This window comes from Selaginella moellendorffii, unplaced genomic scaffold, assembly GCF_000143415.4.
Source record: "Selaginella moellendorffii unplaced genomic scaffold, v1.0 SELMOscaffold_5, whole genome shotgun sequence".
In the NCBI taxonomy this organism is placed as follows: Eukaryota; Viridiplantae; Streptophyta; class Lycopodiopsida; order Selaginellales; family Selaginellaceae; genus Selaginella; species Selaginella moellendorffii.
This window is the reverse complement of record NW_003314266.1, coordinates 2,046,252-2,073,779: the sequence shown is the minus strand read 5'-3', so window position 1 is coordinate 2,073,779 and position 27,528 is coordinate 2,046,252. Positions and strand designations below refer to the sequence as shown.

The 27,528-nt window shown below is 46.3% G+C and overlaps 5 protein-coding genes and 6 long non-coding RNA genes across 14 annotated transcripts; 4 read left to right on the top strand and 7 right to left on the bottom strand.

The window, feature by feature from the left end:
* Positions 1-132: 132 nt before the first annotated feature.
* LOC9660215 (serine/threonine-protein kinase STN7, chloroplastic) lies at positions 133-2,709 on the bottom strand. 2 transcript variants are annotated; one of them, XM_024669880.1, is made up of 11 exons: positions 2,379-2,621; positions 2,244-2,311; positions 2,094-2,177; positions 1,905-2,024; positions 1,746-1,844; positions 1,514-1,682; positions 1,367-1,460; positions 1,214-1,307; positions 1,099-1,155; positions 648-1,040; positions 133-591 (listed from the first exon to the last, which is right to left on the bottom strand). In XM_024669880.1, exons 1-11 carry the CDS (start codon positions 2,560-2,562, stop codon positions 394-396), a joined length of 1,560 nt encoding a protein of 519 aa, XP_024525648.1. In that variant the 5' UTR covers positions 2,563-2,621; the 3' UTR covers positions 133-393. The 2 variants fall into 2 exon arrangements, with proteins under 2 accessions (XP_024525648.1, XP_024525647.1); XM_024669879.1 differs by having other exon boundaries at positions 2,244-2,709.
* Positions 2,710-3,238: 529 nt separating this feature from the next.
* LOC9658843 lies at positions 3,239-15,965 on the bottom strand. Of its 2 annotated transcripts, XM_024669886.1 has the most exons (3): positions 15,721-15,965; positions 15,202-15,662; positions 3,239-3,349 (listed from the first exon to the last, which is right to left on the bottom strand). In XM_024669886.1, the coding sequence occupies exons 1-3, from the start codon at positions 15,941-15,943 to the stop codon at positions 3,266-3,268; spliced, it is 768 nt and encodes a 255-aa protein (XP_024525654.1). In that variant the 5' UTR covers positions 15,944-15,965; the 3' UTR covers positions 3,239-3,265. The 2 variants fall into 2 exon arrangements, with proteins under 2 accessions (XP_024525654.1, XP_024525655.1); XM_024669887.1 differs by lacking the exon at positions 3,239-3,349 and having other exon boundaries at positions 14,941-15,662.
* On the top strand, positions 3,867-6,544 carry LOC9660214. Its single transcript, XM_024669881.1, has 13 exons — positions 3,867-3,966; positions 4,031-4,056; positions 4,111-4,168; positions 4,227-4,339; positions 4,412-4,573; positions 4,654-4,900; positions 4,963-5,127; positions 5,173-5,253; positions 5,304-5,375; positions 5,421-5,468; positions 5,547-5,652; positions 5,711-6,201; positions 6,254-6,544. Exons 7-13 carry the CDS (start codon positions 5,113-5,115, stop codon positions 6,323-6,325), a joined length of 885 nt encoding a protein of 294 aa, XP_024525649.1. The 5' UTR covers positions 3,867-3,966; positions 4,031-4,056; positions 4,111-4,168; positions 4,227-4,339; positions 4,412-4,573; positions 4,654-4,900; positions 4,963-5,112; the 3' UTR covers positions 6,326-6,544.
* LOC112344664 lies at positions 7,874-9,001 on the top strand. Its single transcript, XR_002991803.1, has 5 exons — positions 7,874-8,012; positions 8,089-8,224; positions 8,277-8,368; positions 8,436-8,529; positions 8,583-9,001. It is a non-coding gene; the product is annotated as an uncharacterized LOC112344664 (long non-coding RNA).
* LOC112344665 lies at positions 9,814-10,309 on the bottom strand. The gene is made up of 3 exons (XR_002991804.1): positions 10,193-10,309; positions 10,088-10,145; positions 9,814-10,027 (listed from the first exon to the last, which is right to left on the bottom strand). It is a non-coding gene; the product is annotated as an uncharacterized LOC112344665 (long non-coding RNA).
* Positions 10,433-26,008, top strand: LOC9660213. Of its 2 annotated transcripts, XM_024669885.1 has the most exons (3): positions 10,433-10,677; positions 10,736-11,268; positions 25,859-26,008. In XM_024669885.1, the coding sequence occupies exons 1-3, from the start codon at positions 10,455-10,457 to the stop codon at positions 25,868-25,870; spliced, it is 768 nt and encodes a 255-aa protein (XP_024525653.1). In that variant the 5' UTR covers positions 10,433-10,454; the 3' UTR covers positions 25,871-26,008. The 2 variants fall into 2 exon arrangements, with proteins under 2 accessions (XP_024525653.1, XP_024525652.1); XM_024669884.1 differs by lacking the exon at positions 25,859-26,008 and having other exon boundaries at positions 10,736-11,418.
* LOC112344666 lies at positions 16,089-16,874 on the top strand. The gene is made up of 3 exons (XR_002991805.1): positions 16,089-16,205; positions 16,253-16,307; positions 16,368-16,874. It is a non-coding gene; the product is annotated as an uncharacterized LOC112344666 (long non-coding RNA).
* Positions 16,842-17,890, bottom strand: LOC112344663. Its single transcript, XR_002991802.1, has 5 exons — positions 17,807-17,890; positions 17,599-17,734; positions 17,472-17,546; positions 17,311-17,404; positions 16,842-17,257 (listed from the first exon to the last, which is right to left on the bottom strand). It is a non-coding gene; the product is annotated as an uncharacterized LOC112344663 (long non-coding RNA).
* LOC9658842 lies at positions 19,442-21,881 on the bottom strand. Its single transcript, XM_024669882.1, has 14 exons — positions 21,771-21,881; positions 21,681-21,706; positions 21,570-21,626; positions 21,419-21,505; positions 21,191-21,352; positions 20,863-21,110; positions 20,636-20,800; positions 20,510-20,590; positions 20,388-20,459; positions 20,303-20,311; positions 20,142-20,247; positions 19,767-20,083; positions 19,587-19,706; positions 19,442-19,534 (listed from the first exon to the last, which is right to left on the bottom strand). The coding sequence occupies exons 7-14, from the start codon at positions 20,648-20,650 to the stop codon at positions 19,463-19,465; spliced, it is 792 nt and encodes a 263-aa protein (XP_024525650.1). The 5' UTR covers positions 20,651-20,800; positions 20,863-21,110; positions 21,191-21,352; positions 21,419-21,505; positions 21,570-21,626; positions 21,681-21,706; positions 21,771-21,881; the 3' UTR covers positions 19,442-19,462.
* Positions 23,833-24,343, bottom strand: LOC112344667. Its single transcript, XR_002991806.1, has 3 exons — positions 24,175-24,343; positions 24,024-24,121; positions 23,833-23,952 (listed from the first exon to the last, which is right to left on the bottom strand). It is a non-coding gene; the product is annotated as an uncharacterized LOC112344667 (long non-coding RNA).
* Positions 24,344-24,889, bottom strand: LOC9660212. The gene is made up of 3 exons (XR_002991807.1): positions 24,776-24,889; positions 24,598-24,715; positions 24,344-24,502 (listed from the first exon to the last, which is right to left on the bottom strand). It is a non-coding gene; the product is annotated as an uncharacterized LOC9660212 (long non-coding RNA).
* Positions 26,009-27,528: the final 1,520 nt, after the last annotated feature.

Below are 27,528 nucleotides of genomic sequence, written 5' to 3'. Positions count from 1 at the left end.
TAAGCTTTGCGTTTTAAACGGAGTCTACACGAGCGCGCTTGTGTAACTTGGCAAGATCAGCATGTAGGAACAAACTTAAAGATCTAGCGGCACAAAGTTCTGGTCTTTGGCTCGAGTGGAGTTCTTATCTTATATCAAAAGACCATCGAAGTAACTACGAGAGTTTTTTTTTACACCAAACTCGAAATGGACTCCACGATCGAGATCTCTGAGTCGTGTGACCATGATCTTTCGTGACCCATACTGGGAGACACACTCCATCGTCTTTAAAAACTTTTTCTTCACACTGGTACTATTAGTGTGGCTATAGCGCGGTGCTTCCACGTTTTTAATGCCTGTTAACTTCATGTCGAGCGTGGGTGGAGCACACAGAGATGGCCAGCCAGCCATCAATCAGATCCACCAGAAACTTTTCTTCTTGGTCTCGAGTCCGTCCAGTGTTTCATCAATCGTCTCCATCCACCAGATCTTTCTCTTTCCCATCTTCTCGTCCACGCTAGCAGCAACAGTTTGAGCAACCTTGCGTTGCAATCGCAAAGCCGATGCTAGCGCGTTTCTCTGGAAGGTCGATTTCTTCTTTGGCTCTCGCTCCTGCCCGAGAAAACTTTAGACAACGAGCAAACTGAAAAAGGAAAGAGAAACCTTACCCGCAGTTCTTCGAGCTCGGCCTCGGTGAATCCCTTCGCCATTAATCCCAGCACCCATTGGAGAGCTTGCGTTCTATCCTGCTGAGCAAATCTGATCAAGCCCAGCCACAGTGTCTGTACGGGCGAGGCCTTGAGAAGTCCCAACTTGACGAAGTAAGGGTGGCCGAGAGCAGCCTTGGCACTGATACGTTGGCGACCTTTAAACTGCATCATCGCTTGGAGCAGCTCCCAGCCAGCTCCTCCGTCCATGTCCAGAATCTCGAATCCACGTTGAACGTCCGCATTTGGCCGAGCGTCCACCAAGTCTCTCCACGCAACTAAGTCGTGGTCCACGCGCTTCAGCTGCCGGTTGAACTGGATGAGAGCACTGTCGCTTCTCAAATTCGAAAAGACCTGTCATTGACAGATGAAAGCTTTATATCAGCTGGAAATGAAGTACTAATGTCATTACCATTTGCAAGAACATCAATCCGAGACTGTAGATATCAAAGCGGTCCGGGAGGTTCAGCTGCAACGATCAACAAACATCGTGATTTGTCACAGGAAACATATTCACTGGTATAAACCTGCCATAGAACTGGAGAGAGTGCTGTTGCAATGACAGGCGATGGAGCCGAGGGAGTTTGAGTGCTCATAATGTACTGCTCAGGTGCAGCGTACCTTGAACATAGAAAAAATGTCAGGAAACTTTCTTTACGCGAAGTTGAGAAGAAATAGACCTTGGATCCAGTAGGAACTCTTGCGGAATGTAGTTGATGCCAACTCGCAAGTCCGTAGCAGCGCCGAGATCAATAATCTTGAAGGACTTCGACTCTACGAAACAGTAAAACTGATAAGAAACAATGGCTACGTATCTACAGGCTTACCGTCGGAGAAAATGATATTTTGCGGTTTTATGTCGCGATGAACAATCCCAGTATCGTGCAGCCCCCTCAAACATTTCAATAGCTCTTGAAGTAAGGACTGGATGATCTGGTTTTCTCGCTCGGCACCTTTGGCAAGCTGTGTAGTCTTCAAGCTCAACGCCTTTTCAACCTGTCTGTCGCGATTTGAGATTTTCAGTAAATCCATCCTTGCATGAACTGAGAACTCACTAACATTGTAAGGAAAATCCTTGCTACTCATGAAGTCCGCGAGAGTCGCCACACCTTCGTAACGCCACACAAGCCAAAACTCCTTCCTCTTTGGATTGACTCTCTAAAACCAACCAATATAAAAGGTCATTGACAAGCAAAAAGAAGGAGAGATCAAGCATACCATCTTAAATCCGTCAAGGTAGTCAGCACATTTGCCCGGGCATGCCCGTCGCACACGCTGGTTCATCCAAGCCTCCACTTCTCCATACTCACTAGCCTTTTTCACCACCACTGGAAACGACTGCGCGTTAACAAACAAATGTTTCAAAGTGATCGAGCAAAAAGCAAAAGAACTACAAAACCCACGCACCTTCTTTTGAGGATTCGCAAACGATCCTTTGTAGACGGATCCAAACGCTCCTTCTCCAATCTTCTTCTCCAGGACAAAGTCATCCTGGACGAAACAAACACCTCGTTTCAATCCAAAACGCTAGAACTTACGTAAACAACGAAGAAATACCTTTGTGTAAGAAGGCCGGAGCCTCTTCTCTATCGGTGCTAGAAGAAACATGTCCCAGAATCCAGGAGCTACACCAGGAGTCGCCCACAAATAAGTGACTGCGAGCACCGCCAAAGCAGCGCCGGGCCCTGTTACCTGCAAGGAATTGGATTTGGGCAGCGTGCTCCGATACACCACATCGCCACACTCCATCACCGTGCAAGGCAATCCAACCCCAACCCCGATCACAATACCGTGGAATGCATCCATCCAATCCATCCCTGCTACCGCGACTAGGGCACTGGATCGATGCCCGCCGCGCCGCCGCCGCGGCTCCCATCTCGCCCCGCTCGATCGATGCCCCAAGAAGCCGCTCCTAAGCCCCGATCTGGCGGAGCCGCCGCAGCAAGGATCGCGAGAAATCATGGACACGGAGAGAATCGCCATGGGAACTTGGGAGAGAGCTTCAAACCATGGCTAGCCTTAATTTTTTCCCACCACGAATGTGGGTGGACGCCCTTGCGACACGTTGGACTAAACGAAATCCACGTGGCGGATAATTAGTGGAAACATTTCTTTTTCCTTTTTCTTTATTACGTACGATCAGATGGCGAAAAAGTGATGACAGGGAAAATAGTCACAATAATCAAAAGAGACTGGTTATTAGCAGTTTAACTAGAGCTGACCAAAACCAAAGGTCCTGCTCTTCATTTTATTTCATTTCATTTAAAAAATGATTCATACAAAGTCTGCGATTTGAATAAGGGTTGCTGCCGTTGACCAGCAGAATTCCTCCAGCCGTGCGTGAAAGTTTCGAACTTTCACCTGAATGTCTACAACACTAACAATAGATTTAAATAGATTGTAGAGAACACTAAATTCACGTGGCTATGATTGGCCACCGCGCTAGCTGAAATATTTATGTTATAATAAATAAAACTCGGGAAAATTACAAAGCTCATTTTAGGGACATGTAACGAAGGCTTTCTCGGAACTGAATCTCTACACTCTTTAAATCTAACAGTAGCCACAAATATTAATATTCACTCCGGTGCCTTGAGGCTCTTGAGATTTTCTGGTAAAGTATTCCCTGTTGCCTCGGCAAACTCCCTCAAGGCTTGAATGGCCTTCTCTTGTAAAGCAGACACCTTGTGGTGAAGATCACGGTCATGACGAAGCAACTGACCGTGTCGTACCAATCGTCAGGAGCCAGTTGTATTGCCGGAGTGTAGAATCCACAGAAAAACATCACCCCCAGCAGGATCACCACCCTTGGATCTGTGCTCATTGTGGAAAGGATACCACTGATGCCTCCAACAAGAAAACCATATGTAACGGGTTTCTTTCGACCAAAGAGGAGGTACAGAAGAGACCTCTTGTTAGACAAAAAAGAACAAAAAAAAAAACACAAAAGCTTACTTGTTAAGAGTGAGATCCCTCACTTCTGCAGATAACTGAGGGGTTCAATATATGGTAGCTACATAAAATCCATATGCAGTGAAGCAGTGATTCACAAGAATCATCAAAAACTGGCGCCGTATAATCCAGTGGCGTCTAAGATCCCAGGCCTTGTAGATATCACCAAGTTACCCGTTCTTTTGGGATATGCAGTTATATACAGTCCGATCCAATATACGATATACGATCGTATCCATATCCACATGGGCTGGATTCTCTGCCGAGCATATGGCTATGTCAGCAAATGATGATCCTTAGGGCCGTCCGCGATTGCTCCTCTGGCAAGGTAAGCGCATTCTACGGTTCACTGGCTCACAGTTTTGATCGCTCCCTTACCCTCCATTTTCAAGAGCTCAGCAGCAGAAGCTCCCGCAAGGTAAGCGCCTTGGCACTTGGCAGTGGCTCAATGGCTCATGGTTTTGATTCCCAGCTGCAAGCTTGATGGCGCCGTGTGGTCGGGTCGGGATCATCTTTTTCCCCACGAACAGGTGATCTAGTGTCCAAAGCCTCCGCAAGTCCTTGTTTTCTAATGTTCACTGTTTTTAGCTTCAGATTGCAGAGAGATCGATTACTCTCCCGGGAGGAAGACTGAATGGCAAACGGATTGTAATCACTCCAGTTCATCGATGAGTTTGGACCTCGGCCATGGCGTTGACAAGGTACTTTCTTCTTCCTCTCTTTACTCCATCAGTTCCTTCTCCTTTTGAGCGAGCTCTAAAAGTTCTTCTCAGAGCCGAGCGACAATCCCTCACATCAAAAGGCTAAAGTCTTTCTTCGGTTGATCTGGAGACTAGGCTTTGCAGTTGAATTCTCGTCCGTGTTTCGCCTGCTGTGGATTATCACTTAGGACTCACGACGAATAACCAAAAGGCCTTGGAAACATTGGTGCGCAGGTGATCAAAGTTTTTGGAAACTTTGAAAGCTAAAGTTCTTGCTTCCAGCAAGTTAAAAAACTGTCTACTTATTCGTTCAGGAGGATTCCAGCTCTGGAACCCACGCTGGAGATTTGAAAAAGGAGTGGAACGCATGGACGTTTTCAACACCATCCTCTGGGGGCTGTAAGTTTGGTTCCATCATCTCAAAAGTCTTTTTTTTGTTCACTTTTTTCTTCCAGATCTTTTGGAAAGCTGCTCCAGATCTTGCTGCTTTTGGCAAAGGCCAGACCCCATCCTGGAGATGATAAATTGGAAACCATCCAGCTAGCATCTGGTATAGCTCAGGTAAGAAACGATCTAAGGAAGCATCGACCTCTATCCATCCTGGCCTGACCAGCAGCTAGCAGGAAATGATCTAAGGAAGCATTGAGCTCTATCCATCCTGGCCTGACCAGCAGCTACCAGATTCAAGTCTACACAGATTTTGTGAGCCCGAATAAATAAAACTTCGAACCCTTTTCACTGTTCCCTAGGGTTTTCCGGGAGCAAGCGGAGGAATGGCGTCTCTCGAGGTAAGAATCCTGGCATCCCATTACTTTTAACAATCTCTGGTTTAGGAGCCTTTGATCGTAGTCTCCGAGCCAGTCGTGGACGCGATAGCCAGTCTCCCGGACGCGACAGCGAGTCTCCAGGACGAGGTAAAGCATTTCTTTATTCCCCATTGTCTCATTTGTGGTTGCCACGTCAGCTCCACGTTGTGCCACATCAGCACCACGTCGTACCACACCAGCGCCAGCAGAACGCGCCAGAGCGAGACCAGGTAAAAAGCACCTTGATTTCTTTTGTATGGATTTGATGTGATCAGCACCAGGACGAGCGCCACCAGGAGACGCTGATGGAAAAGGCATTCAAGGTGATTTTGCAAGTTTTGTTTTTTTTTGTTTCATGTTTTTGTTTTTTTTGTTTCATGTTTTTGTTTTTGCTTTTGTAGATCTCAGCTGTCCTTGCATCGGTAATTCTGTACGTTTTGCCGGTTTTCCTCGCGAAAACAGCGTTACTCCCGGGGACTCAACTAGCCATATTATATGGCACTTCGAGTAATTGCTTTTTTTTTTAATCTTTCATTCACTAATGTTTATAAAATTTTTTTTGCAGCTTTGAACTGCATAAGCTGGTTTGTGTATGGCCGAATTGAACAAGATGTGGTGGTCGAGAACGTGAACCTCCTTGGGCTCGTAACAGGGCTCATGTTTACCGTGCATACTGTCGGCGATGTTACCTGGTGGCCTGCGCTGGGTGGTTCATTCGTGTGGCCGCTTCTTGTTGCAGTGGCTTACTACGTTTTTCTCTACGGGTTGTACGGGAACTTCAAAAAGGAGAAAGTGTGCTGCTGCGAACTCACGGTCATGGACTTTTTTGGTATCACCACCACTGTCCTTGCCTCAGGGGTGCCGCTGTGCTTTCGTGCTGTAAGATTGTGTATTTTTTTGCAGTGGCTTCTTGAGAGTTTTCTTTTTGTGATGCAGGTGACGATGATCAGCAATACCAGCAAAGCCACAGGGTCTCCTCTCGTTCCACTGATGGCGACGGCGTGTAACATCCTGTGGGCTGCTTACACCCATATGGCAAAAAAGAAAACCATGCGTGTAAGTATTCGTTCTTTCGTACTCCAACTAAGCTATGAGCTTTTGTATGTAGGCTGCTAGCATTTCAGCAGCTGTGCTAGCTGGAGCCCTCTCCATCCTCTCGGTGAAAGAGAGGATGCTTTGACATCATGCTTACTTCTCAGCTCACTTGCGTCACACTTTTTTTCTCTACAGAATGTAGAGCTTGTCGTTTTTTTGGAACTCTACGCGTCCCGTAGAGTTCACGCGAGAATAAAACGAACGAAGTCTTGACGCACACTGCCACGTAAGATCTCGCATGAATCGGTTCTGTAACGTGGCCAAACTGTTGAAATGAATCGGAGGAAACCAAGTAACTGTCAAAGCTCGGATGGAGATGGATAAGCTACAGGATAGTTTTTACTTATCCCATTCTGCTGTCCATGTCGCAGGAATCGGAACGCTCGTCAAGTGGACCAGTGGCTTTGCCATAGCTGAGAAGGTAGAGTAGTCGCCTGCCCATTCGTTTTTCCATGTAGGCAGACATAACGGCTCGGGTAAGGAATACTCTTGAGAAAAATATTCACTTCCGATTGTTTTCTTTGTTTCCAGGATTATCTGGAGATCATGAGAGTTTGTGTTCGTGTTCGGATAAAGATGGAGGCTGATGCACATGAACCAAATTCACTGCGTAAGTACAAATAGGTCCTCATGAAATAGCTGTGAACGGTTTTCCTTTTCTTTACCAGTGGACTCGAATCGGGATCCCTCGGACTTGTTTTCCACAGCATGCAAAGATGTGTTTTTGGATTAACACTGGATTGGAGCAAGCTGACACTATGTTGTTGTCGCAGTTGGGCTTCAAACGAATCCTCGGCACCTACACTCACCGGGAAAGCAACTTGAGACTGTCCGAAAGGAGTCGACGGGTCTGGACGACCATTGTGCTGAGCTCGCGGGCACACTTATCAACGTCTGACCATTACGACTCAAGCAAGTTCGTCCATGTCCGTGCTGATGGAACTAAAGCTCGAGTGCTTGTCCAGATCGGTGGCTACGGGATCCTTTTGTGTATCCTCTTCAGTTGCTTGAGTGCCACCTATTGCAAGTATTCAAGAGGACATCTGTGTCAGCAAGACGACTTTCAACGCTGTTGCAATTCTTTTCGAAGATTTTGGAGCAGACTCTGTGAAGTTTGTTACAGACAAGCTCGGACGTTAAGGGAAAGGAGAAACAGCTGCGACAATGAGCTAAGTCGAATGTAGCAAAAAGGAAGAGATCCGTCTTGTAGGTAACCGCTTCTCTTACACTCGTTTGTTTGCATTAACATCTGCTTATTTGCAAGATGTGATGGAGAAACTTTTCAGAGCATTTTTGGAGCTAGTCATCGTTCCTGGTATTTCTATGTTTTTCTTACATCTCACAGCGATATCTAGTGCCCTAGTCGCGGTAGCAGGAATGGATTGGATGGATGCATTCCACGGTATTGTGATCGGGGTTGTTGCCTTGCACGGGAGCACTCTGCCCAAATCCAGTTCAGGCTCAGGCCTTCTTAGACGAAGGTATTTCGTTTTTCTTTACTGAAGTTCTATTGAAGCGAGGTGTTCGTTTCGTCCAGGATGACTTTGTCCTGGAGAAGAACAGTGGAGGAGGAGCGTTTGGATCCATCCGTCTACAAAGGATCGTTTGCGAAATCCTCAAAAGAAGGTGCGTGGGTTTTGTTCTTTGATTTTTCTCGATGACGGATTTACGATGGTTTGCTGATCCCTCTCTTTCTCTCTGGTGTTTCATATATCTTTGGTTCTAGAGAGTCAATCCGAAGGAGGAGTTTTTGCTTGTGTGGCGTTACGAAGGTGTGGTGCCTCTCGTAAACTTCATGAGTAGCAAGGATTTTCCTTACAATGTTAGTGAGTTTTCGGTTTCATGCAGAAAATCTCAAATCGCGACAGACAGGTTGAGAAGGCGTTGAGCTTGAAGACTACACAGCTTGCCAAAGGTGCCGAGCGAGAATTCCAGATGGAGCTATTAAAATGTTTGAGGGGGCCTGGGATTCATCTTTCTGACGGTAAGCTTGTAGATATGTAGTCGTTGTTTCTTAACAGTTGGATGTTTTGTAGAGTCGAAGTCCTTCAAGATTATTGATCTCGGTCGGTGAGGACTTGCTACTTGGCATCGACTACATTCCGCAAGAGTTCCTACTGGATCCAAGGTGTGAGTTGTAATTTCTTTTCAACTTCGCGTACAGAAAGTTTCCTGACATTTTTTCTATGTTCAAGGTACGCTGCACCAGAGCTGTACGTTATGAGCACTCAGACTCCCTCCGCTCCATCGCCTGTCATTGCAACAGCACTCTCTCCAGTTCTATGGCAGGTTTATACCAGTCAATATTTTCTGTGACAGATCACGAACTTTGATCCTTACAGCTAAACCTGCAAGACCGCTACAGCCTCGGATTGATGTTCTTGCAAATGGTAAGTCCAGCTGATACATCTATCAATGGCAGGTGTTTTCGAAACTGAGAAGCGATAGTGCTCTCATCCAGTTCAATGAAGCGCATGAATCACGACTTAGTTGCGTGGAGAAACTTGGTGGACGCTCGGCGAAATCCGGGCGTTCAACGTGGCTTCGAGATTCTGGACGGAGGAGCTGGCTGGGAGCTGCTCCAAGCGATGATGCAGTTTAAAGGTCGCCAACGTATCAGTGCCTGGCCTGTCCCACAATGTCCTCGGGCACCAGCGACCACAGCTACCATCGGGTTGTCCCTGTCGAGACGGAAGTAGCGTACTCCTAGTTACTTAGACAAGGATTCAATTCAATGTGCATTCTTTCCTTTCTTTTCTGATGTAGACTGTGAGATCAAAACATGGGAAGGCCTTTGATCAAAGTCCACAATCAAACCTCTCGCAGCCAGCTCCAAGTGTAAAGTTTGCTCAGCTTGTTCAAAGTTGAGCAACATCATGCGAATGGTAGAGACGAAAGAACTAAAAGAAGAATCTTGCATGGCCTCGCAAAGCACCAGAACTTTCTTGCTTTCGTTGAACGCCGCTAAACTGCCTTCAAGCTCCATTCACAGATCTTGCATCTTGGCAAGGAACTCTTCAAAGTTCTCGCCTGGATGAAAACGAGTCTCAGGAACGCAAGTCTCGACCATGCTGATCTTGGAGAGGGAAAGAACAACATACTTGTTGTGAAAATGAGCCCAGATCTCACAAGCACTCTTATGACACAAACGCATCATAAAGGCATCTACAAGCTTAGAAAGAATCAATCCTTTTACTCAAGATTCCTTCATCTCCAGCACAGCTTGTTCCCCAGGATCAAGCTATTGTCGAGCTGATGCAACAGAGGCACGAATTGCCTCTTCATCCACGACTTCTCCTTCCACCGAAGTTGAAGCTCCAAATGCAGCAGGGGCTCACCATGTATGAGCATCTGCAGCGATCGTCGGTGGTGAAACGATTTCCCAGAGTTCTTCCATCTGCAGCACGCACATCATTTTCTCAGACCAGGTGTTGAACCCTCTCCTCCCATCAAAGGCAGTGACTCCCTGAAGCAAGATCAATCCAACTTTGCTGCAGCTCATGATGTGAGGCACAAAGAAAGGAGAAGAAAGAATTCAGAAACTGAGCTCCGATACCATGAAAGAAAAGCGGAGCAAGAACAACAGATTTCACTTTTGATTCATGTATGGTTGTATATATATACAACTTCAATCAAATCAAAAATCACCAGAGATCTGATCACGATTCGGACTGCTTCTGATATGAATCATCTTGCTTGTCATGTTCATCATTATTCCTACAATTACAATCCGGTTGCCATTCAGTCTTCCTCCCAGGAGAGTAATCGATCTCTCTGCAATCTGAAGCTGTAAACACAGTGAACATTAGAAAACAAGGACTTGCAGAGGCTTTGGACACTAGATCACCTGTTCGTGGGGAAAAAGATGATGCCGACCCGACCACACGGCCCCATCAAGCTTGCAGCTGGGAATCAAAACCATGAGCCCTTGAGCCACTGCCAGGGCGCTTACCTTGCTGCTGAGCTCCGCAAAACGGAGGGAAAGGGAGCGATCAAAACTGCGAGCCAGTGAACCGTAGAATGCGCTTACGTTGCCAGAGGAGCAATCGCGGAATAGTGCTCGGCAGAGACCACTAAATCCAGCCCATGTATCGGGATCGGACCATATATAACTGGGATCTTATCCCATATCCCAAAAGAACAGCCGTTGGATGAAACGGTCTAGGTGCTCTTGAGAGAGGGTTTGGGGAAAGGGAATTTCTAGGTTTCCTACCATGGAGCAGGGATTGTTGAGCCCAAATGGTGAGTATGCGCTTGGTGATATCTACAAGGCCTGGGATCTTAGACGCCACTGGATTATATGGCGCCAGTTCTTGATGATTCTTGTGAATCACTGCTTCACTCTATATGGATTTTATGTAGCTACCATACATTGGCCCCCTCAGTTATCTGCAGAAGTGGGATGCCTTGCTTTCATAGTGATTACATTCTTCACAGGTAAGCTTTTGTGTTTATTTTCTCTTTTTATTATCTAACAAGAGGTCCCTCCCTCCAGCGCTTCTGTATGCCCTCTTTGGTCGAAAGAAACCCGTTACATATGGTTTTCTTGTTGGAGGCATCAGTGGTATCCTTTCCACAATGAGCACAGATCCAAGGGTGGTGATCCCACTGGGGCTAATATTTTTCTGTGGATTCTACACTCCGGCAATACAACTGGCTCCTGACGATTGGTACGACGGGGCCAGTTGGTTCGTCATGACCGTGATTTTCACCACAAGGTGTCTGCTTTACATCGGTTCTTGTGTTGTGGCCACGGCTGCTCCACCGCTGGGATGGAAAGCACAAGCCACTGTACTCTTGGGATGCAGCGCTGCAATTGTCTACGCCAGTCTGCTTCGTCACTACATGTTGCAGTCTCCAAGTGAAGCTCTAGAGGGCTGCTGCGATGGTTTGGCAAGGCTGCAACCAGTGGATACAGTTGATAAGGACAAGCGGCATGCCGTGCGACAAGAGAAGGCCATTCAAGCCTTGAGGGAGTTTGCCGAGGCAACAGGGAATACCTTACCAGAAAATCTCAAGAGCCTCAAGGCACCGAATATTTGTCGCTACTGATAGACTTAAAAAGAGTGTAGAGATTCAGTTCCGAGAAAGCCTTCTTTACACGTCCTCTTCAAGTCCGAGTTTTATTTATTATTTCAGCTAGCGTGGTGGCCAATCAAAAAGCTAGATTTTAGTGTTCTCTGTATACAATCTATTTAAATCTATCGTTAGTGTTGTAGACATTCAGGTGAAACTTTGAAACTTTTCAGAGCATTTTGGAGCTAGTCATCGTTCCTTGCAATCTATGTCTTACATCTCACAGGGATATAAAAGTTCATGAGCCGAGCAACCAAGTTGACTCATGACGAAACCTTAAACAAATCACCTACAGTCATCGTCACTCGACCTGGGACCGTATGATTCGACGATCATACAGCCAGATTGTGCTGATTCGGACAACAGGCTCGAGGGAACACTGAAACCAAGAGCACCAGTCAATACCTTTCACAGGCGTTGGTTCCATGAGGGACGATCACGAGGACTCAGCATGACCAAACGATCCCGTAGCCAACGATTTTGACAGGCAACTCCCACCAGCAAGAGGCTTACTAGCTCGGACTTTCCAGAGCTTTTCGACAAAATATTCACTTCCGATTGTTTTCTTTCATGAAAACCAGCCTGGCCTTGGATATCTTGTGTGAATATTTTTCTCAAGAGTATTCCTTACCCGACGACTGGTATGACGGGTTGGTTTGACTGGTTGAGTGTGCTCGCATTATTCCTCGTTGACCTCCTCAACCTGGTCAAGATACATAAATCACATCAGGCATGGGACGGAAACCGGCGAAGATTCAAGGACAAAGATAAAGATGTTCGGATAAAGATGGAGGCCATATGAAATTCTTGTAGATTGTTCTTGCGATGGTTTGGCGACAAGAGAGGATGCCAACAAGCTGCTTGAGGTGTGACAAGAGAAGGCTATTGAAGCTTTGAGGGAGTTTGCCGAGGCTCCAGGATGGTGTATCCGGCAGCTCGGCCTGGCTGAATGCAGCCAGACTGGGAGCAGCGTTTCCAACAGATCTGGAAGAACTGCAGTCTCCAGCGTCGTTTCCAGCGCTCGAGCGTAAGAATCCAAGGCTTATCGAATAAGACTCTCTGGAAGGAAGATCAAAGTTTGGACCTGTTTTGGTCCTATGTGCACCATCCACACGCGAGAGCGATGCCGGGAACAACAGCAAGAGAGACGAGCATAAGTTGCCACACGGACGAGAATCCAACTGCAAAGCCTGAGACGAATCCTTCCATATGTAGTGGAGATATGGATCAAACGAGAAAATCAAAGACTCGCCGGGTCGAACGTCTTGGCTGAGCATCGATCCCATTTTTCTAGAGCTCGCTTGAAAGGGAGGAACTCCCAGTGAAAACTAGCTTAGAAGGAAGAAGAGAACGAAGTCATAAATCAGGAAAGCTTCTATCGATCAAGGGATGAACCTTCGAGCCAAGCTTGGCATAGTTTGCAGCACCAAACTCATTCCCAAAGAAGATGGAATCGCTGCTCCGCACCCAGTCCCTCTTCTTTTCCTTCTTCGTCCTGAAATCGCGATATTCTCCACCTCGCTGTCCTTGAATCTTCGCTGGTTTCCATCCCATGCCTGATGTGATTTATGCCCAGTGCTTATCTTGACCAGGTTGAGGAGGAATAATGCGAGCACACCTGATCCTTTCCATAAATTTCCTTTCACTCAAACCAATCAAGATCATCAGTTGACTGAGATGGAGAGCGTCAGATCGATCGGTCTAGAACGATAAGCCGTTTGATACAAGCTCGTGCGCGACCTTTCTCTTCATCGCTTTGAAAAACTCTAGGAAAGTTTTTTCTTCCTTGCGCCTTCGAAAGTCTTATTTGCCATTTGACGGCATGTTTTTTATTTAAGGACTTTTGATTGATGCAAATTTAAGAGGATGTAAAGGAATTTGTAAGTTACCATGAGATTGTTGAGCCCAAATGGTGAGTATGCTCTTGGTGATATCTACAAGGCCTGAATCTTGTGAGTCACTGCTTCAGTGCATATGGAATTTATGTAGCTACGGTATATTGGCTCCCTGAGCCTGAGCCTGGGGGGTGGGTGTGCGTTGGTTTCAATTTACTTTTACTATCATGTAAGCTTTGTTTTCCTTTATCTCTCTAGAGACTAACTCCTACATCCAGTTGTTTCCTATGTTTTCTTTGGTTGAAAAAAAGTTGTCACATACGGCTTTCTTATTGGAGGCACCAGCGGTATCTGTTCCACAATTATCACAAGTCCAAAACTGGTGAATCTACTTGTATTAATAGTATTCTCTGGATTATTTACAATACAACCGATGATTGGTGTGACAGGGTTGGTTTGCTCAAGTTCATCCTGGTCTCTATTATGAGTTGGTTGCTTTACATTGGTTCTAGTGTTGTGGCTATCGCTACTCCGCCGTTGGGATCAAAATTACAAACCATTGTAGTCGTGGGATCAAGTGCTGCAATTGTCTATGTGGGGCTAGTTCATGTCTACATGTTGCAGTCTCCGTATGAAATTCTTGTAGATTGTTTTTGCGATGGTTTGGCGACAAGAGATGCTTGAGGTGCGACAAGAGAAGACCATTGAAGCTTTGAGGGAGTTTGCCAAGGCAACCGGGAATACTTTACCGGAAAATCTGAAGAGCCTCAACTTCAAGAAACTAAAGCAGAACTATAATGACGTTTGTTGAATTACGATCGTTACTTTTAGAGCTTGATTAGCCATAAATGATTGCAAATCATGTAAGATAATCTGGTATTTCTATGAACTCACTTTCTTTTCTTACATCTCACAGGGTTGCATCATGCCATACTTTCTCACACATTCACGCGGTAGATTTTTTTCGGTGGTACTTATTTTAAAGTTTGATAGCAGAGTCAAAAGGCCAATTTCAAACGACTAGCTCCAGACAGTTTTTCCACCATATTTTGCAGGGGAGCAAATCAGATAATAACTGGATAGGCAGTGATGCGAAGAAACACAAAGAAAAGAAGCGGTTACCTCCAAGTCGGATCCATGCACCAGTCTTTGTACAACCGTCCTCACTTACTGACAAGCTCTGTGTTACGAAAGGGGAAAGTCCCCAGCAAATACTCCAAAATCCGCAGCCTGCGACAATGAGGTAAGTCGAATGTAGCGACATGTAAAAAGAAACATAGACCTTCAATCAGTAAAAAGGATTGCAGCAGCGTTGCCTTCGATCCTGCCAAGGGATAGTCTTGCTGCCACAGATATCCTCTTGAATGCTCACGATATATCTGGCAAGTCCGAGCTAGTAAGGCGCTTGCTGGTGGGAGTTGCTTGTCAAAGTCGTCCTCGTGCCCGTCCCTGATGGAACCAACGCTTGTGAAAGGTTTGACTGGTGCTCTTGGTTTCAGTGTTCCCTCGAGCCTGTTGTCCGAATCAGCACAATCTGGCTGTATGATCGTCGAATCATACAGTCCCAAGTCGAGCTTCCGAGCTAGTTGACGATGACTGTAGGTGACAATTCGTTTAAGGTTTCGTCATGAGTCAACTTGGTTGCTCGGCTCCTCAGCTCAACTGTACATGAACTTTTATATCCCAGTGAGATGTAAGACATAGAAACACCACATTGCAAGGAAACGCTGACTAGCTCCAAAATGCTCTGAAATGTTTCGAACTTTCACTGATAGACTTAAATAGATTGTGGAGAAACTAAAATCTAGCTTTTTGATTTATGTTATAATAAATAAAACTCGGACTTGAAGAGGAAAATTACAAAGCATTTTAGGCAAGCAGCGATGCACACCAGACGTAAACAAGGCTTTCTCGGAACTGAATGTCTACACTCTTCAAGGCTAACAGTAGCCACAAATATTAATATTCACTCAGGTGCCTTGAGGCTCTTGAGATTTTCTGGTAAAGTATTCTCTGTTGCCTCGGCAAACTCCCTCAACGCTTGAATGGCCTTCTCTTGTCGCACGGCATGCCGCTTGTCCTTATCAACTGTATCCACTGGTTGCAGCCTTGCCAAACCATCGCAGCAGCCCTCTAGAGCTTCACTTGGAGACTGCAGCATGTAGTCATGAAGCAGGCTGGCGTAGACAATTGCAGCGCTGCATCCCAAGAGTACAGTGGCTTGTGCTTTCCATCCCAGCGGTGGAGCAGCCGTGGCCACAACACAAGAACCGATGTAAAGCAGACACCTTGTGGTGAAAATCACGGTCATGACGAACCAACTGGCCCCGTCGTACCAATCGTCAGGAGCCAGTTGTATTGCCGGAGTGTAGAATCCACAGAAAAATATTAGCCCCAGTGGGATCACCACCCTTGGATCTGTGCTCATTGTGGAAAGGATACCACTGATGCCTCCAACAAGAAAACCATATGTAACGGGTTTCTTTCGACCAAAGAGGGCATACAGAAGCGCTGGAGGGAGGGACCTCTTGTTAGATAATAAAAAGAGAAAATAAACACAAAAGCTTACCTGTGAAGAATGTAATCACTATGAAAGCAAGGCATCCCACTTCTGCAGATAACTGAGGGGGCCAATGTATGGTAGCTACATAAAATCCATATAGAGTGAAGCAGTGATTCACAAGAATCATCAAGAACTGGCGCCATATAATCCAGTGGCGTCTAAGATCCCAGGCCTTGTAGATATCACCAAGCGCATACTCACCATTTGGGCTCAACAATCCCTGCTCCATGGTAGGAAACCTAGAAATTCCCTTTCCCCAAACCCTCTCTCAAGAGCACCTAGACCGTTTCATCCAACGGCTGTTCTTTTGGGATATGGGATAAGATCCCAGTTATATATGGTCCGATCCCGATACATGGGCTGGATTTAGTGGTCTCTGCCGAGCACTATTCCGCGATTGCTCCTCTGGCAACGTAAGCGCATTCTACGGTTCACTGGCTCGCAGTTTTGATCGCTCCCTTTCCCTCCGTTTTGCGGAGCTCAGCAGCAAGGTAAGCGCCCTGGCAGTGGCTCAAGGGCTCATGGTTTTGATTCCCAGCTGCAAGCTTGATGGGGTGTGGTCGGGTCGGGATCATCTTTTTCCCCACGAACAGGTGATCTAGTGTCCAAAGCCTCTGCAAGTCCTTGTTTTCTAATGTTCACTGTTTTTACAGCTTCAGATTGCAGAGAGATCGATTACTCTCCTGGGAGGAAGACTGAATGGCAACCGGATTGTAATCACTCCAGTTCATCAATGAGTTTGGGGCGAACTGATGACCCGACCCACTTTCTTCTTCCTCCCTTTACTCCCTGGATCGCTACATCCATCAGTTCCTTCCACGCTAGTTTCCCTTCCTTTCTCTAAAAGTTCTCCTCCGATGAACTTACGCTCGAGCGCTGGAAACGACGGTGGAGAAGTGAACATTTCTTCCAGATCTGTTGGAAACGCTGCTCCCAGTCTGGCTGCATTCAGCCAAGGCCGAGCTGCCGGATACACCATCCTGGAAATTCAAGAAGGTCGACAGCGTCCAAGAATCATCGCGATTGACAAAGTGTGACCGATCTTCCACCCGCGAGAATGACCGTTGGGAGCAGCGGATATCCGGCAAGAGCTCCTCATTTCTACGATCCCAGTCAGAGCCCGGGCAGAAAAGAAAGGAAAGAATGCACATTGAACTGAATCCTTGTCTAAGTAGCTAGGAGTACGCTACTTCCGTCTCGACAGGGACAACCCGATGGTAGCTGTGGTCGCTGGTGCCCGAGGACATTGTGGGACAGGCCAGGCACTGATACGTTGGCGACCTTTAAACTGCATCATCGCTTGGAGCAGCTCCCAGCCAGCTCCCCCGTCCAGAATCTCGAAGCCACGTTGAACGCCCGGATTTCGCCGAGCCTCCACCAAGTTTCTCCACGCAACTAAGTCGTGATTCATGCGCTTCATTGAACTGGATGAGAGCACTATCGCTTCTCAGTTTCGAAAACACCTGCCATTGATAGATGTATCAGCTGGACTTACCATTTGCAAGAACATCAATCCGAGGCTGTAGCGGTCTGGCAGGTTTAGCTGTAAGGATCAAAGTTCGTGATCTGTCACAGAAAATATTGACTGGTATAAACCTGCCATAGAACTGGAGAGAGTGCTGTTGCAATGACAGGCGATGGAGCGGAGGGAGTCTGAGTACTCATAACGTACAGCTCTGGTGCAGCGTACCTTGAACATAGAAAAAATGTCAGGAACCTTTCTTTACGCGAAGTTGAAAAGAAATTACAACTCAGACCTTGGATCCAGTAGGAACTCTTGCGGAATGTAGTCCCTCACCGACCGAGATCAATAATCTTGAAGGACTTCGACTCTACAAAACATCCAACTGTTAAGAAACAATGACTACATATCTACAAGCTTACCGTCGGAAAGATGAATCCCAGTCTCCCTCAAACATTTTAATAGCTCGATCTGGAATTCTCGCTCGGCACCTTTGGCAAGCTGTGTAGTCTTCAAGCTCAACGCCTTCTCAACTTGTCTGTCGCGATTTGAGATTTTCTGCATGAAACCGAAAACGCACATTGTAAGGAAAATCCTTGCTACTCATGAAGTTTACGAGAGGCGCCACACCTTCGTAACGCCACACAAGCAAAAACTCCTCCTTCGGATTGACTCTCTAGAACCAAAGATATATGAAACGCCAGAGAGAGAGAGGGATCAGCAAACCATCGTAAATCCGTCATCGAGAAAAATCAAAGAACAAAACCCACGCACCTTCTTTTGAGGATTTCGCAAACGAACCTTTGTAGACGGATGGATCCAAACGCTCCTCCTCCACTGTTCTTCTCCAGGACAAAGTCATCCTGGACGAAACGAACACCTCGCTTCAATAGAACTTCAGTAAAGAAAAACGAAATACCTTCGTCTAAGAAGGCCTGAGCCTGAACTGGATTTGGGCAGAGTGCTCCCGTGCAAGGCAACAACCCCGACCACAATACCGTGGAATGCATCCATCCAATCCATCCCTGCTACCGCGACTAGGGCACTAGATATCGCTGTGAGATGTAAGAAAAACATAGAAATACCAGGAACGATGACTAGCTCCAAAAATGCTCTGAAAAGTTTCTCCATCACATCTTGCAAATAAGCAGATGTTAATGCAAACAAACGAGTGTAAGAGAAGCGGTTACCTACAAGACGGATCTCTTCCTTTTTGCTACATTGGACTTAGCTCATTGTCGCAGCTGTTTCTCCTTTCCCTTAACGTCCGAGCTTGTCTGTAACAAACTTCACAGAGTCTGCTCCAAAATCTTCGAAAAGAATTGCAACAGCGTTGAAAGTCGTCTTGCTGACACAGATGTCCTCTTGAATACTTGCAATAGGTGGCACTCAAGCAACTGAAAGTTCGTCCATGTCCGTGCTGATGGAACTAAAGCTCGAGTGCTTGTCCAGATCGGTGGCTACGGGATCCTTTTGTGTATCCTCTGCTTGAGTCGTAATGGTCAGACGTTGATAAGTGTGCCCGCGAGCTCAGCACAATGGTCGTCCAGACCCGTCGACTCCTTTCGGACAGTCTCAAGTTGCTTTCCCGGTGAGTGTAGGTGCCGAGGATTCGTTTGAAGCCCAACTGCGACAACAACATAGTGTCAGCTTGCTCCAATCCAGTGTTAATCCAAAAACACATCTTTGCATGCTGTGGAAAACAAGTCCGAGGGATCCCGATTCGAGTCCACTGGTAAAGAAAAGGAAAACCGTTCACAGCTATTTCATGAGGACCTATTTGTACTTACACAGTGAATTTGGTTCATGTGCATCAGCCTCCATCTTTATCCGAACACGAACACAAACTCTCATGATCTCCAGATAATCCTGGAAACAAAGAAAACAATCGGAAGTGAATATTTTTCTCAAGAGTATTCCTTACCCGAGCCGTTATGTCTGCCTACATGGAAAAACGAATGGGCAGGCGACTACTCTACCTTCTCAGCTATGGCAAAGCCACTGGTCCACTTGACGAGCGTTCCCGATTGCTGCGACATGGACAGTAGAATGGGATAAGTAAAAACTATCCTGTAGCTTATCCATCTCCATCCGAGCTTTGACAGTTACTTGGTTTCCTCCGATTCATTTCAACAGTTTGGCCACGTTACGCGAGATCTCAAGACTTCGTTCGTCTTATTCTCGCGTGAACTCTACGGGACGCGTAGAGTTCCAAAAAAACGACAAGCTCTACGTTCTGTAGAGAAAAAAAGTGTGACGCAAGTGAGCTGAGAAGTAAGCATGATGTCAAAGCATCCTCTCTTTCACCGAGAGGATGGAGAGGGCTCCAGCTAGCACAGCTGCTGAAATGCTAGCAGCCTACATACAAAAGCTCATAGCTTAGTTGGAGTATGAAAGAACGAATACTTACACGCATGGTTTTCTTTTTTGCCATATGAGTGTAAGCAGCCCACAGGATGTTACACGCCGTTGCCATCCCTGGAACGAGAGGAGACCCTGTGGCTTTGGTGGTATTGCTAACCATTGTCACCTGCATCACAAAAAAAAAAAAACTCTCAAGAAGCCACTGCAACAGAATAAACAATCTTACAGCACGAAAGCACAGTGGCACCCCTGAAGCAAGGACAGTGGTGGTGACACCAACGATGTCCATGACCGTAAGTTCGCAGCACACTTTCACTTTCTCCTTTTTGAAGATCCCGTACAACCCGTAGAGAAAAACGTAGTAAGCCACTGCAACAAGAAGCGGCCACACGAATGAACCACCCAGCGCAGGCCACCAGGTAACATCGCCGACAGTATGCACGGTAAACATGAGCCCTGTTACGAGCCCAAGGAGGTTCACGTTTTCGACCACCACATCTTGTTCAATTCGGCCATAGACAAACCAGCTTATGCAGTTTAAAGCTGCAAAAAAAAAATTATAAGCCTTAGTGGTTGAAAGATTAAAAAAAAAAGCAATTACTCGAAGTGCCATATAATATGGCTAATTGAGTCCCCGGGAGTAACGCTGTTTTCGCGAGGAAAACCGGCAAAACATACAGAATTACTGATGCAAGGACAGCTGATATCTACAAAAGCAAAAACAAAAACATGAAACAAAAAAAACAAAACTTGCAAAATCACCTTGAATGCCTTTTCCATCATGGTGGCGCTCGTCCTGGTGCTGATCACATCAAATTCATACAAAAGAAATCAAGGTGCTTTTTACCTGGTCTCGCTCTGGCGCGTTCTGCTGGCACTGGTGTGGTACGACGTGGTCCTGATGTGGCACAACGTGGAGCTGACGTGGCAACCACAAATGAGACAATGGGGAATAAAGAAATGCTTTACCTCGTCCTGGAGACTCGCTGTCGCGTCCGGGAGACTGGCTATCGCGTCCGCGACTGGCTCGGAGACTACGATCAAAGGCTCCTAAACCAGAGAATGTTAAAAGTAATGGGATGCCAAGATTCTTACCTCGAGAGACGCCATTCCTCCGCTTGCTCCCGGAAAACCCTAGGGAACAGTGAAAAGGGTTCGAAGTTTTATTTATTCGGGCTCACAAAATCTGTGTAGACTTGAATCTGGTAGCTGCTGGTCAGGCCAGGATGGATAGAGCTCAATGCTTCCTTAGATCATTTCCTGCTAGCTGCTGGTCAGGCCAGGATGGATAGAGGTCGATGCTTCCTTAGATCGTTTCTTACCTGAGCTATACCAGATGCTAGCTGGATGGTTTCCAATTTATCATCTCCAGGATGGGGTCTGGCCTTTGCCAAAAGCAGCAAGATCTGGAGCAGCTTTTCAAAAGATCTGGAAGAAAAAAGTGAACAAAAAAAAAGACTTTTGAGATGATGGAACCAAACTTACAGCCCCCAGAGGATGGTGTTGAAAACGTCCATGCGTTCCACTCCTTTTTCAAATCTCCAGCGTGGGTTCCAGAGCTGGAATCCTCCTGAACGAATGAGTAGACAGTTTTTTAACTTGCTGGAAGCAAGAACTTTAGCTTTCAAAGTTTCCAAAAACTTTGATCACCTGCGCACCAATGTTTCCAAGGCCTTTTGGTTATTCGTCGTGAGTCCTAAGTGATAATCCACAGCAGGCGAAACACGGACGAGAATTCAACTGCAAAGCCTAGTCTCCAGATCAACCGAAGAAAGACTTTAGCCTTTTGATGTGAGGGATTGTCGCTCGGCTCTGAGAAGAACTTTTAGAGCTCGCTCAAAAGGAGAAGGAACTGATGGAGTAAAGAGAAGAAAGTACCTTGTAGACGCCATGGCCGAGGTCCAAACTTACAATCCGTTTGCCATTCAGTCTTCCTCCCGGGAGAGTAATCGATCTCTCTGCAATCTGAAGCTAAAAACAGTGAACATTAGAAAACAAGGACTTGCGGAGGCTTTGGACACTAGATCACCTGTTCGTGAGGAAAAGGATGATCCGACCCGACCACACGGCCCCATCAAGCTTGCAGCTGGGAATCAAAACCATGAGCCATTGAGCCACTGCCAAGTGCCAAGGCGCTTACCTTGCGGGAGCTTCTGCTGCTGAGCTCTGCAAAATGGAGGGTAAGGGAGCGATCAAAACTGTGAGCCAGTGAACCGTAGAATGCGCTTACCTTGCCAGAGGAGCAATCGCGGACGGCCCTAAGGATCATCATTTGCTGACATAGTCATATGCTCGGCAGAGAATCCAGCCCATGTGGATATGGATACGATCGTATATCGTATATTGGATCGGACTGTATATAACTGCATATCCCAAAAGAACGGATAACTTGGTGATATCTACAAGGCCTGGGATCTTAGACGCCACTGGATTATACGGCGCCAGTTTTTGATGATTCTTGTGAATCACTGCTTCACTGCATATGGATTTTATGTAGCTACCATATATTGAACCCCTCAGTTATCTGCAGAAGTGAGGGATCTCACTCTTAACAAGTAAGCTTTTGTGTTTTTTTTTGTTCTTTTTTGTCTAACAAGAGGTCTCTTCTGTTCCTCCTCTTTGGTCGAAAGAAACCCGTTACATATGGTTTTCTTGTTGGAGGCATCAGTGGTATCCTTTCCACAATGAGCACAGATCCAAGGGTGGTGATCCTGCTGGGGGTGATGTTTTTCTGTGGATTCTACACTCCGGCAATACAACTGGCTCCTGACGATTGGTACGACGGGGCCAGTTGCTTCGTCATGACCGTGATTTTCACCACAAGAGTGTAGAGATTCAGTTCTCGACTTTTAGTTCTTTGCGTGTCACATATCAACTCTCAACCAAGGCTTCGTCATGAATCAACTTGGTTGCTCGGCTCCTCAGCCACCGGCTCAACTGCGACACAGCCATCGTTTATATCCCTGTGAGATGTAAGAAAAACATCCAGGAACGATGACTAGCTCCAAAATGCTCTGAAAAGTTTCTCCATCACATCTTGCAAATAAGCAGGTGTTAATGCAAACAAAGGAGTGTAAGAGAAGCGATTACCTACAAGACGGATCTCTTCCTTTTCGCTACATTCGACTTACCTCATTGTCGCAGCTGCAAGCGGCGGTTGGAGTTTAGCTCTGTTTCTGGGGCCCTTTCCGTCCGAGCTTGTCTGTAACAAACTTCAGAGAGTCTGCTCCAAAATCTTCGAAAAGAATTGCAACAGCGTTGAAAGTCGTCTTGCTGACACAGATGTCCTCTTGAATACTTGCGATAGGTGCCACTCAAGCAACTGAAAGTTCGTCCATGTCCGTGCTGATGGAACTAAAGCTCGAGTGCTTGTCCAAATCGGTGGCTACGGGATCCTTTTGTGTATCCTCTGCTTGAGTCGTAATGGTCAGACGTTGATAAGTGTGCCCTCGAGCTCAGCACAATGGTCGTCCAGACCCGTCGACTCCTTTCGGACAGCTCAAGTTGCTTTCCCGGTGAGTGTAGGTGCCGAGGATTCGTTTGAAGTTCAACTGCGACGACACGATATCCAAGGCCAGGCTGGTTGTCAAGCATACTCGTTGCCATGGCCGTAGTGTCAGCTTGCTCCAATCCAGTGCTAATCCAAAAACACATCTTTGCATGCTGTGGAAAACAAGTCCGAGAGTCCACTGGTAAAGAAAAGAAAAACCGTTCACAGCTATTCCATGAGGACCTATTTGTACTTACGCAGTGAATTTGGTTCATGTGCATCAGCCTCCATCTTTATTCGAACACAAACAGAAACTCTCATGATCTCCAGATAATCCTGGAAACAAAGAAAACAATCGGAAGTGAATATTTTTCTCAAGAGTATTCCTTACCCGAGCCGTTACGCCTGCCTACATGGAAAAATGAATGGGCTATACGACTACTCTACCTTCTCAGCTATGGCAAAGCCACTGGTCCACTTGACGAGCGTTCCCGATTACATGGACAGCGGAATGGGATAAGTAAAAATTATCCTGTAGCTTATCCATCTCCATCCGAGCTTTGACAGTTACTTGGTTTCCTCCAATTCATTTCAACAGTTTGGCCACGTTACAGAACCGATTCATGCGAGATCTTACGTGGCAGCGTGTGTTAGGACTTCCTTCGTTTTATTCTCGCGTGTACTCTACTAGACACATAGAGTTAAAGAAAAAACAAGTTCTACATTCTGTAAAGAAAAAAAGTGATCAAAAGCTCCTAAACAAAGGAATGTTAAAAGTAATGGGATCTTGGAAAACCCTAGGCAACAGTAAAAAGGTTCAAAGTTTTATTTATTCGGGCTGACAAAATCTGTGTAGAATTGAATCTGGTAGCGGTTGGTCAGGCCAGGATGGATAGAGCTCGATGCTTCCTTAGATCGTTTCCTACTTGGCATAGTAGCTGCTGGTCAGGCCAGGATGGATAGAGCTCTATGCTTCTTTAGATTGTTTCCTACCTGAGTTATGCCAAGCTAGGGCAGATGCTAGTTGGATGGTTTCCAATTTATCATCTCCAGGCGGTCCGGCCTTTGCCAAAAGCAGCTTTCCAAAAGATCTGGAAGATAAAAGTGAAAAAAAAGACTTTTGAGATGATAGAACCAAACTTACAGCCCCCAGAGGATGGTGTTGAAAACGTCCATGCGTTCCACTCCTTTTTCAAATCTCCAGCATGGGTTCCAGTGTTGGACTCCTCCTGAACTAACGAGTAGACGGTTTTTTTACTTGCTGGAAAAAAGAACTTTAGCTTTCAAAACTTTGATCACCTGCACACCAACGTTTCCAAGGCCTTTTGGTTATTCGTCGTAAGTCCTAAGTGATAATCCACCGCGGGAGAAACACGGACGAGAATTCAACTGCAAAGTCTAGTCTCCAGATCAACCGAAGAAAGACTTTAGTCTTTTGATGTGCTTCTTGAACGAGGGATTGTCGCTCGGCTCTGAGAAGAACTTTTAGAGAAAGGAAGGGAAACTAGCGTGGAAGGAACTGATGGATGTAGCGATCAAGGGAGTAAAGAGAGGAAGAAGAAAGTACCTTGTAGACGCCATGCGGGTGACTCGGGTCATCAGTTCGCCCCAAAGAACTGGAGTGATTACATTGTACAATCCAGTCTTCCTCCCGGGAGAGTAATCGATGTCTCTGCAATCTGAAGCTGTAAAAACAGTGAACATTAGAAAACAAGGACTTGCGGAGGCTTTGGACACTAGATCACCTGTTCGTGAAGAAAAAGATGATCCCGACCCGACCACACGGCCCCATCAAGCTTGCCAGGGCGCTTACCTTGCGAGCTTCTGCTGCTGAGCTCCGCAAAATGGAGGGAAAGGGAGCGATCAAGCAATCGCGGACGGCCAGTCATATGCCCACTTCGCGAACAATGGCCAGGATACGATCGTATATCGTATATTGGATCGGACTGTATATAACTGGGCATATCATGTTTGAGAGAGGGTTTGGGGAAAGGGAATTTCTAGGTTTCCTACCATGGAGCAGGGATTGTTGAGCCCAAATGGTGAGTATGCGCTTGGTGATATCTACAAGGCCTGGGATCTTAGACGCCACTGGATTATACGGCGCCAGTTCTTGATGAATCTTGTGAATCACTGTTTCACTCTATATGGATTTTATGTAGCTACCATATATTGGCCCCCTCAGTTATCTGCAGAAGTGGGATGCCTTGCCTTCATAGTGATTACATTCTTCACAAGTAAGCTTTTGTGTTTATTTTCTGTTTTTCTTATCTAACAAGAGGTCTCCCCCTCCAGTGCTTTTGTATCTCCTCTTTGGTCGAAAGAAACCCGTTACATATGGTTTTCTTGTTGGAGGCATCAGTGGTATCCTTTCCACAATGAGCACAGATCCAAGGGTGGTGATCCCACTGGGCCTAATATTTTTCTGTGGATTCTACACTCCGGCAATACAACTGGCTCCTGACGATTGGTACGACGGGGCCAGTTGCTTCGTCATGACCGTGATCTTCACCACAAGGTGTCTGCTTTACATCGGTTCTTGTGTTGTGGCCGCGGCTGCTCCACCGCTGGGATGGAAAGCACAAGCCACTCTACTCTTGGGGTGCAGCGCTGCAATTGTCTACGCCAGTCTGCTTCATGACTACATGCTGCAGTCTCCAAGTGAAGCTCTAGAGGGCTGCTGCGATGGTTTGGCAAGGCTGCAACCAGTGGATACAGTTGATAAGGACAAGCGGCATGCCGTGCGACAAGAGAAGGCCATTCAAGCCTTGAGGGAGTTTGCCGAGGCAACAGGGAATACTTTACCAGAAAATCTCAAGAGCCTCAAGGCACCGGAGTGAATATTAATATTTGTGGCTACTGTTAGACTTGAAGAGTGTAGACATTCAGTTCCGAGAAAGCCTTGTTTACGTCTGGTACTCATCGCTGCTTGCCTAAAATGCTTTGTAATTTTCCTCTTCAAGTCCGAGTTTTATTTATTATAACATAAATGTTTCAGCTAGCGCGGAGGCCAATCAAAAAGCTAGATTTTAGTGTTCTCCACAATCTATTTAAATCTATCGTTAGACATTCAGGTGAAAGTTCGAAACTTTTCAGAGCATTTTGGAGCTAGTCATCGTTCCTTGCAATCTGGTGTTTCTATGTCTTACATCTCACAGGGATATGTGGTGTTCATGTCACAGTTGAGCCGGGAGCAACCAAGTTGACTCATGACGAAACCTTAAACGAATCCTTGTCACCTACTTGGGACCGTATGATTCGACGATCATACAGCCAGATTGTGCTGATTCGGACAACAGGCTCGAGGGAACACTGAAACCAAGAGCACCAGTCAATACCTTTCACAAGCGTTGGTTCCATCAGGGACGAGCACGAGGGCTCAGCATGACCCCGTAGCCAACGATTTTGACAAGCAACTCCCACAAGAGTCCAGGCCTTGTAGATATCACCAAGAGCATACTTAAATTTGCATCAATCAGAAGTCCTTAAATAAAAAAGGCGTGAAATGGCAAAGTGATAAAAGATGACTTTCGAAGGCGCAAGGAAGAAAAAACTTTCCTAGAGTTTTTCAAAGCGATGAAGAGAAAGGTCGCGCACGATCAAACGAGAACTGGCAGCTTTTCTTATCATTCTAAAAGGAAATTTATAGAAAGGATCAGCTGAGTGTGCTCGCATTATCCCTCGTTGACCTCAACCTGGTCAAGATACATAAATCACATCAGGCATGGGACGGAAACCGGCGAAGATTCAAGGACAGCGAGGTGATAGCTTTGGAGATTGAGAGTTGATAAAAGTCGACTTGGGACTGTATGATTCGACGATCAGACAACCAGATTGTGCTCATTCGGACAACAGGCTCGAGGGAACACTGAAACCAAGAGCAGAGGGGTTGGTTCCATCAGGGACGAGCACGAGGGCTCAGCATGACCAAACGATCCCGTAGCCAACGATTTTAACAAGCAACTCCCATCAGCGAGCGGCTTACTAGCTCGGACGTGCCGGAGCTTTTGAGCACGAACTTTTAGTTCTTTGCGTGTCACATATCGCGAGATCTGTGGCAGCAAGACTATCCCTTGGCAGGATCGAAGGCAACGCTGCTGCAATCCTTTTTACTGATTGAAGGTTTATATTTATTTTTTTTACATTTCGCTACATTCGTGTCTCAGGCCCAGATTTTCTGGGGACTTTCCCTTTCGTAACACCGAGCTTGTCTGGTTGTACAAAGAATCCGTCTTGGAGGCTTTTCTTTGTGTTTCTTCGCATCACTGCCTATCCAGGTATTCTCTTATTTGCTCCCCTGCAAAATATGGTGGAAAAACTGTCTGGAGCTAGTCATCATGCCGCATTTGAAATTTGGTATTTCTATGTTCAGTTCGCACGTCCCATGAACTCCACAGGGTTGCATCATGCCGTACTTTCTCAAACATTCACGCGGTAGATTTTTTCAAAGCGATTTCTTTATTTTCAAAGCTTGATAGCAGAGTCAATAGGCCGTTAT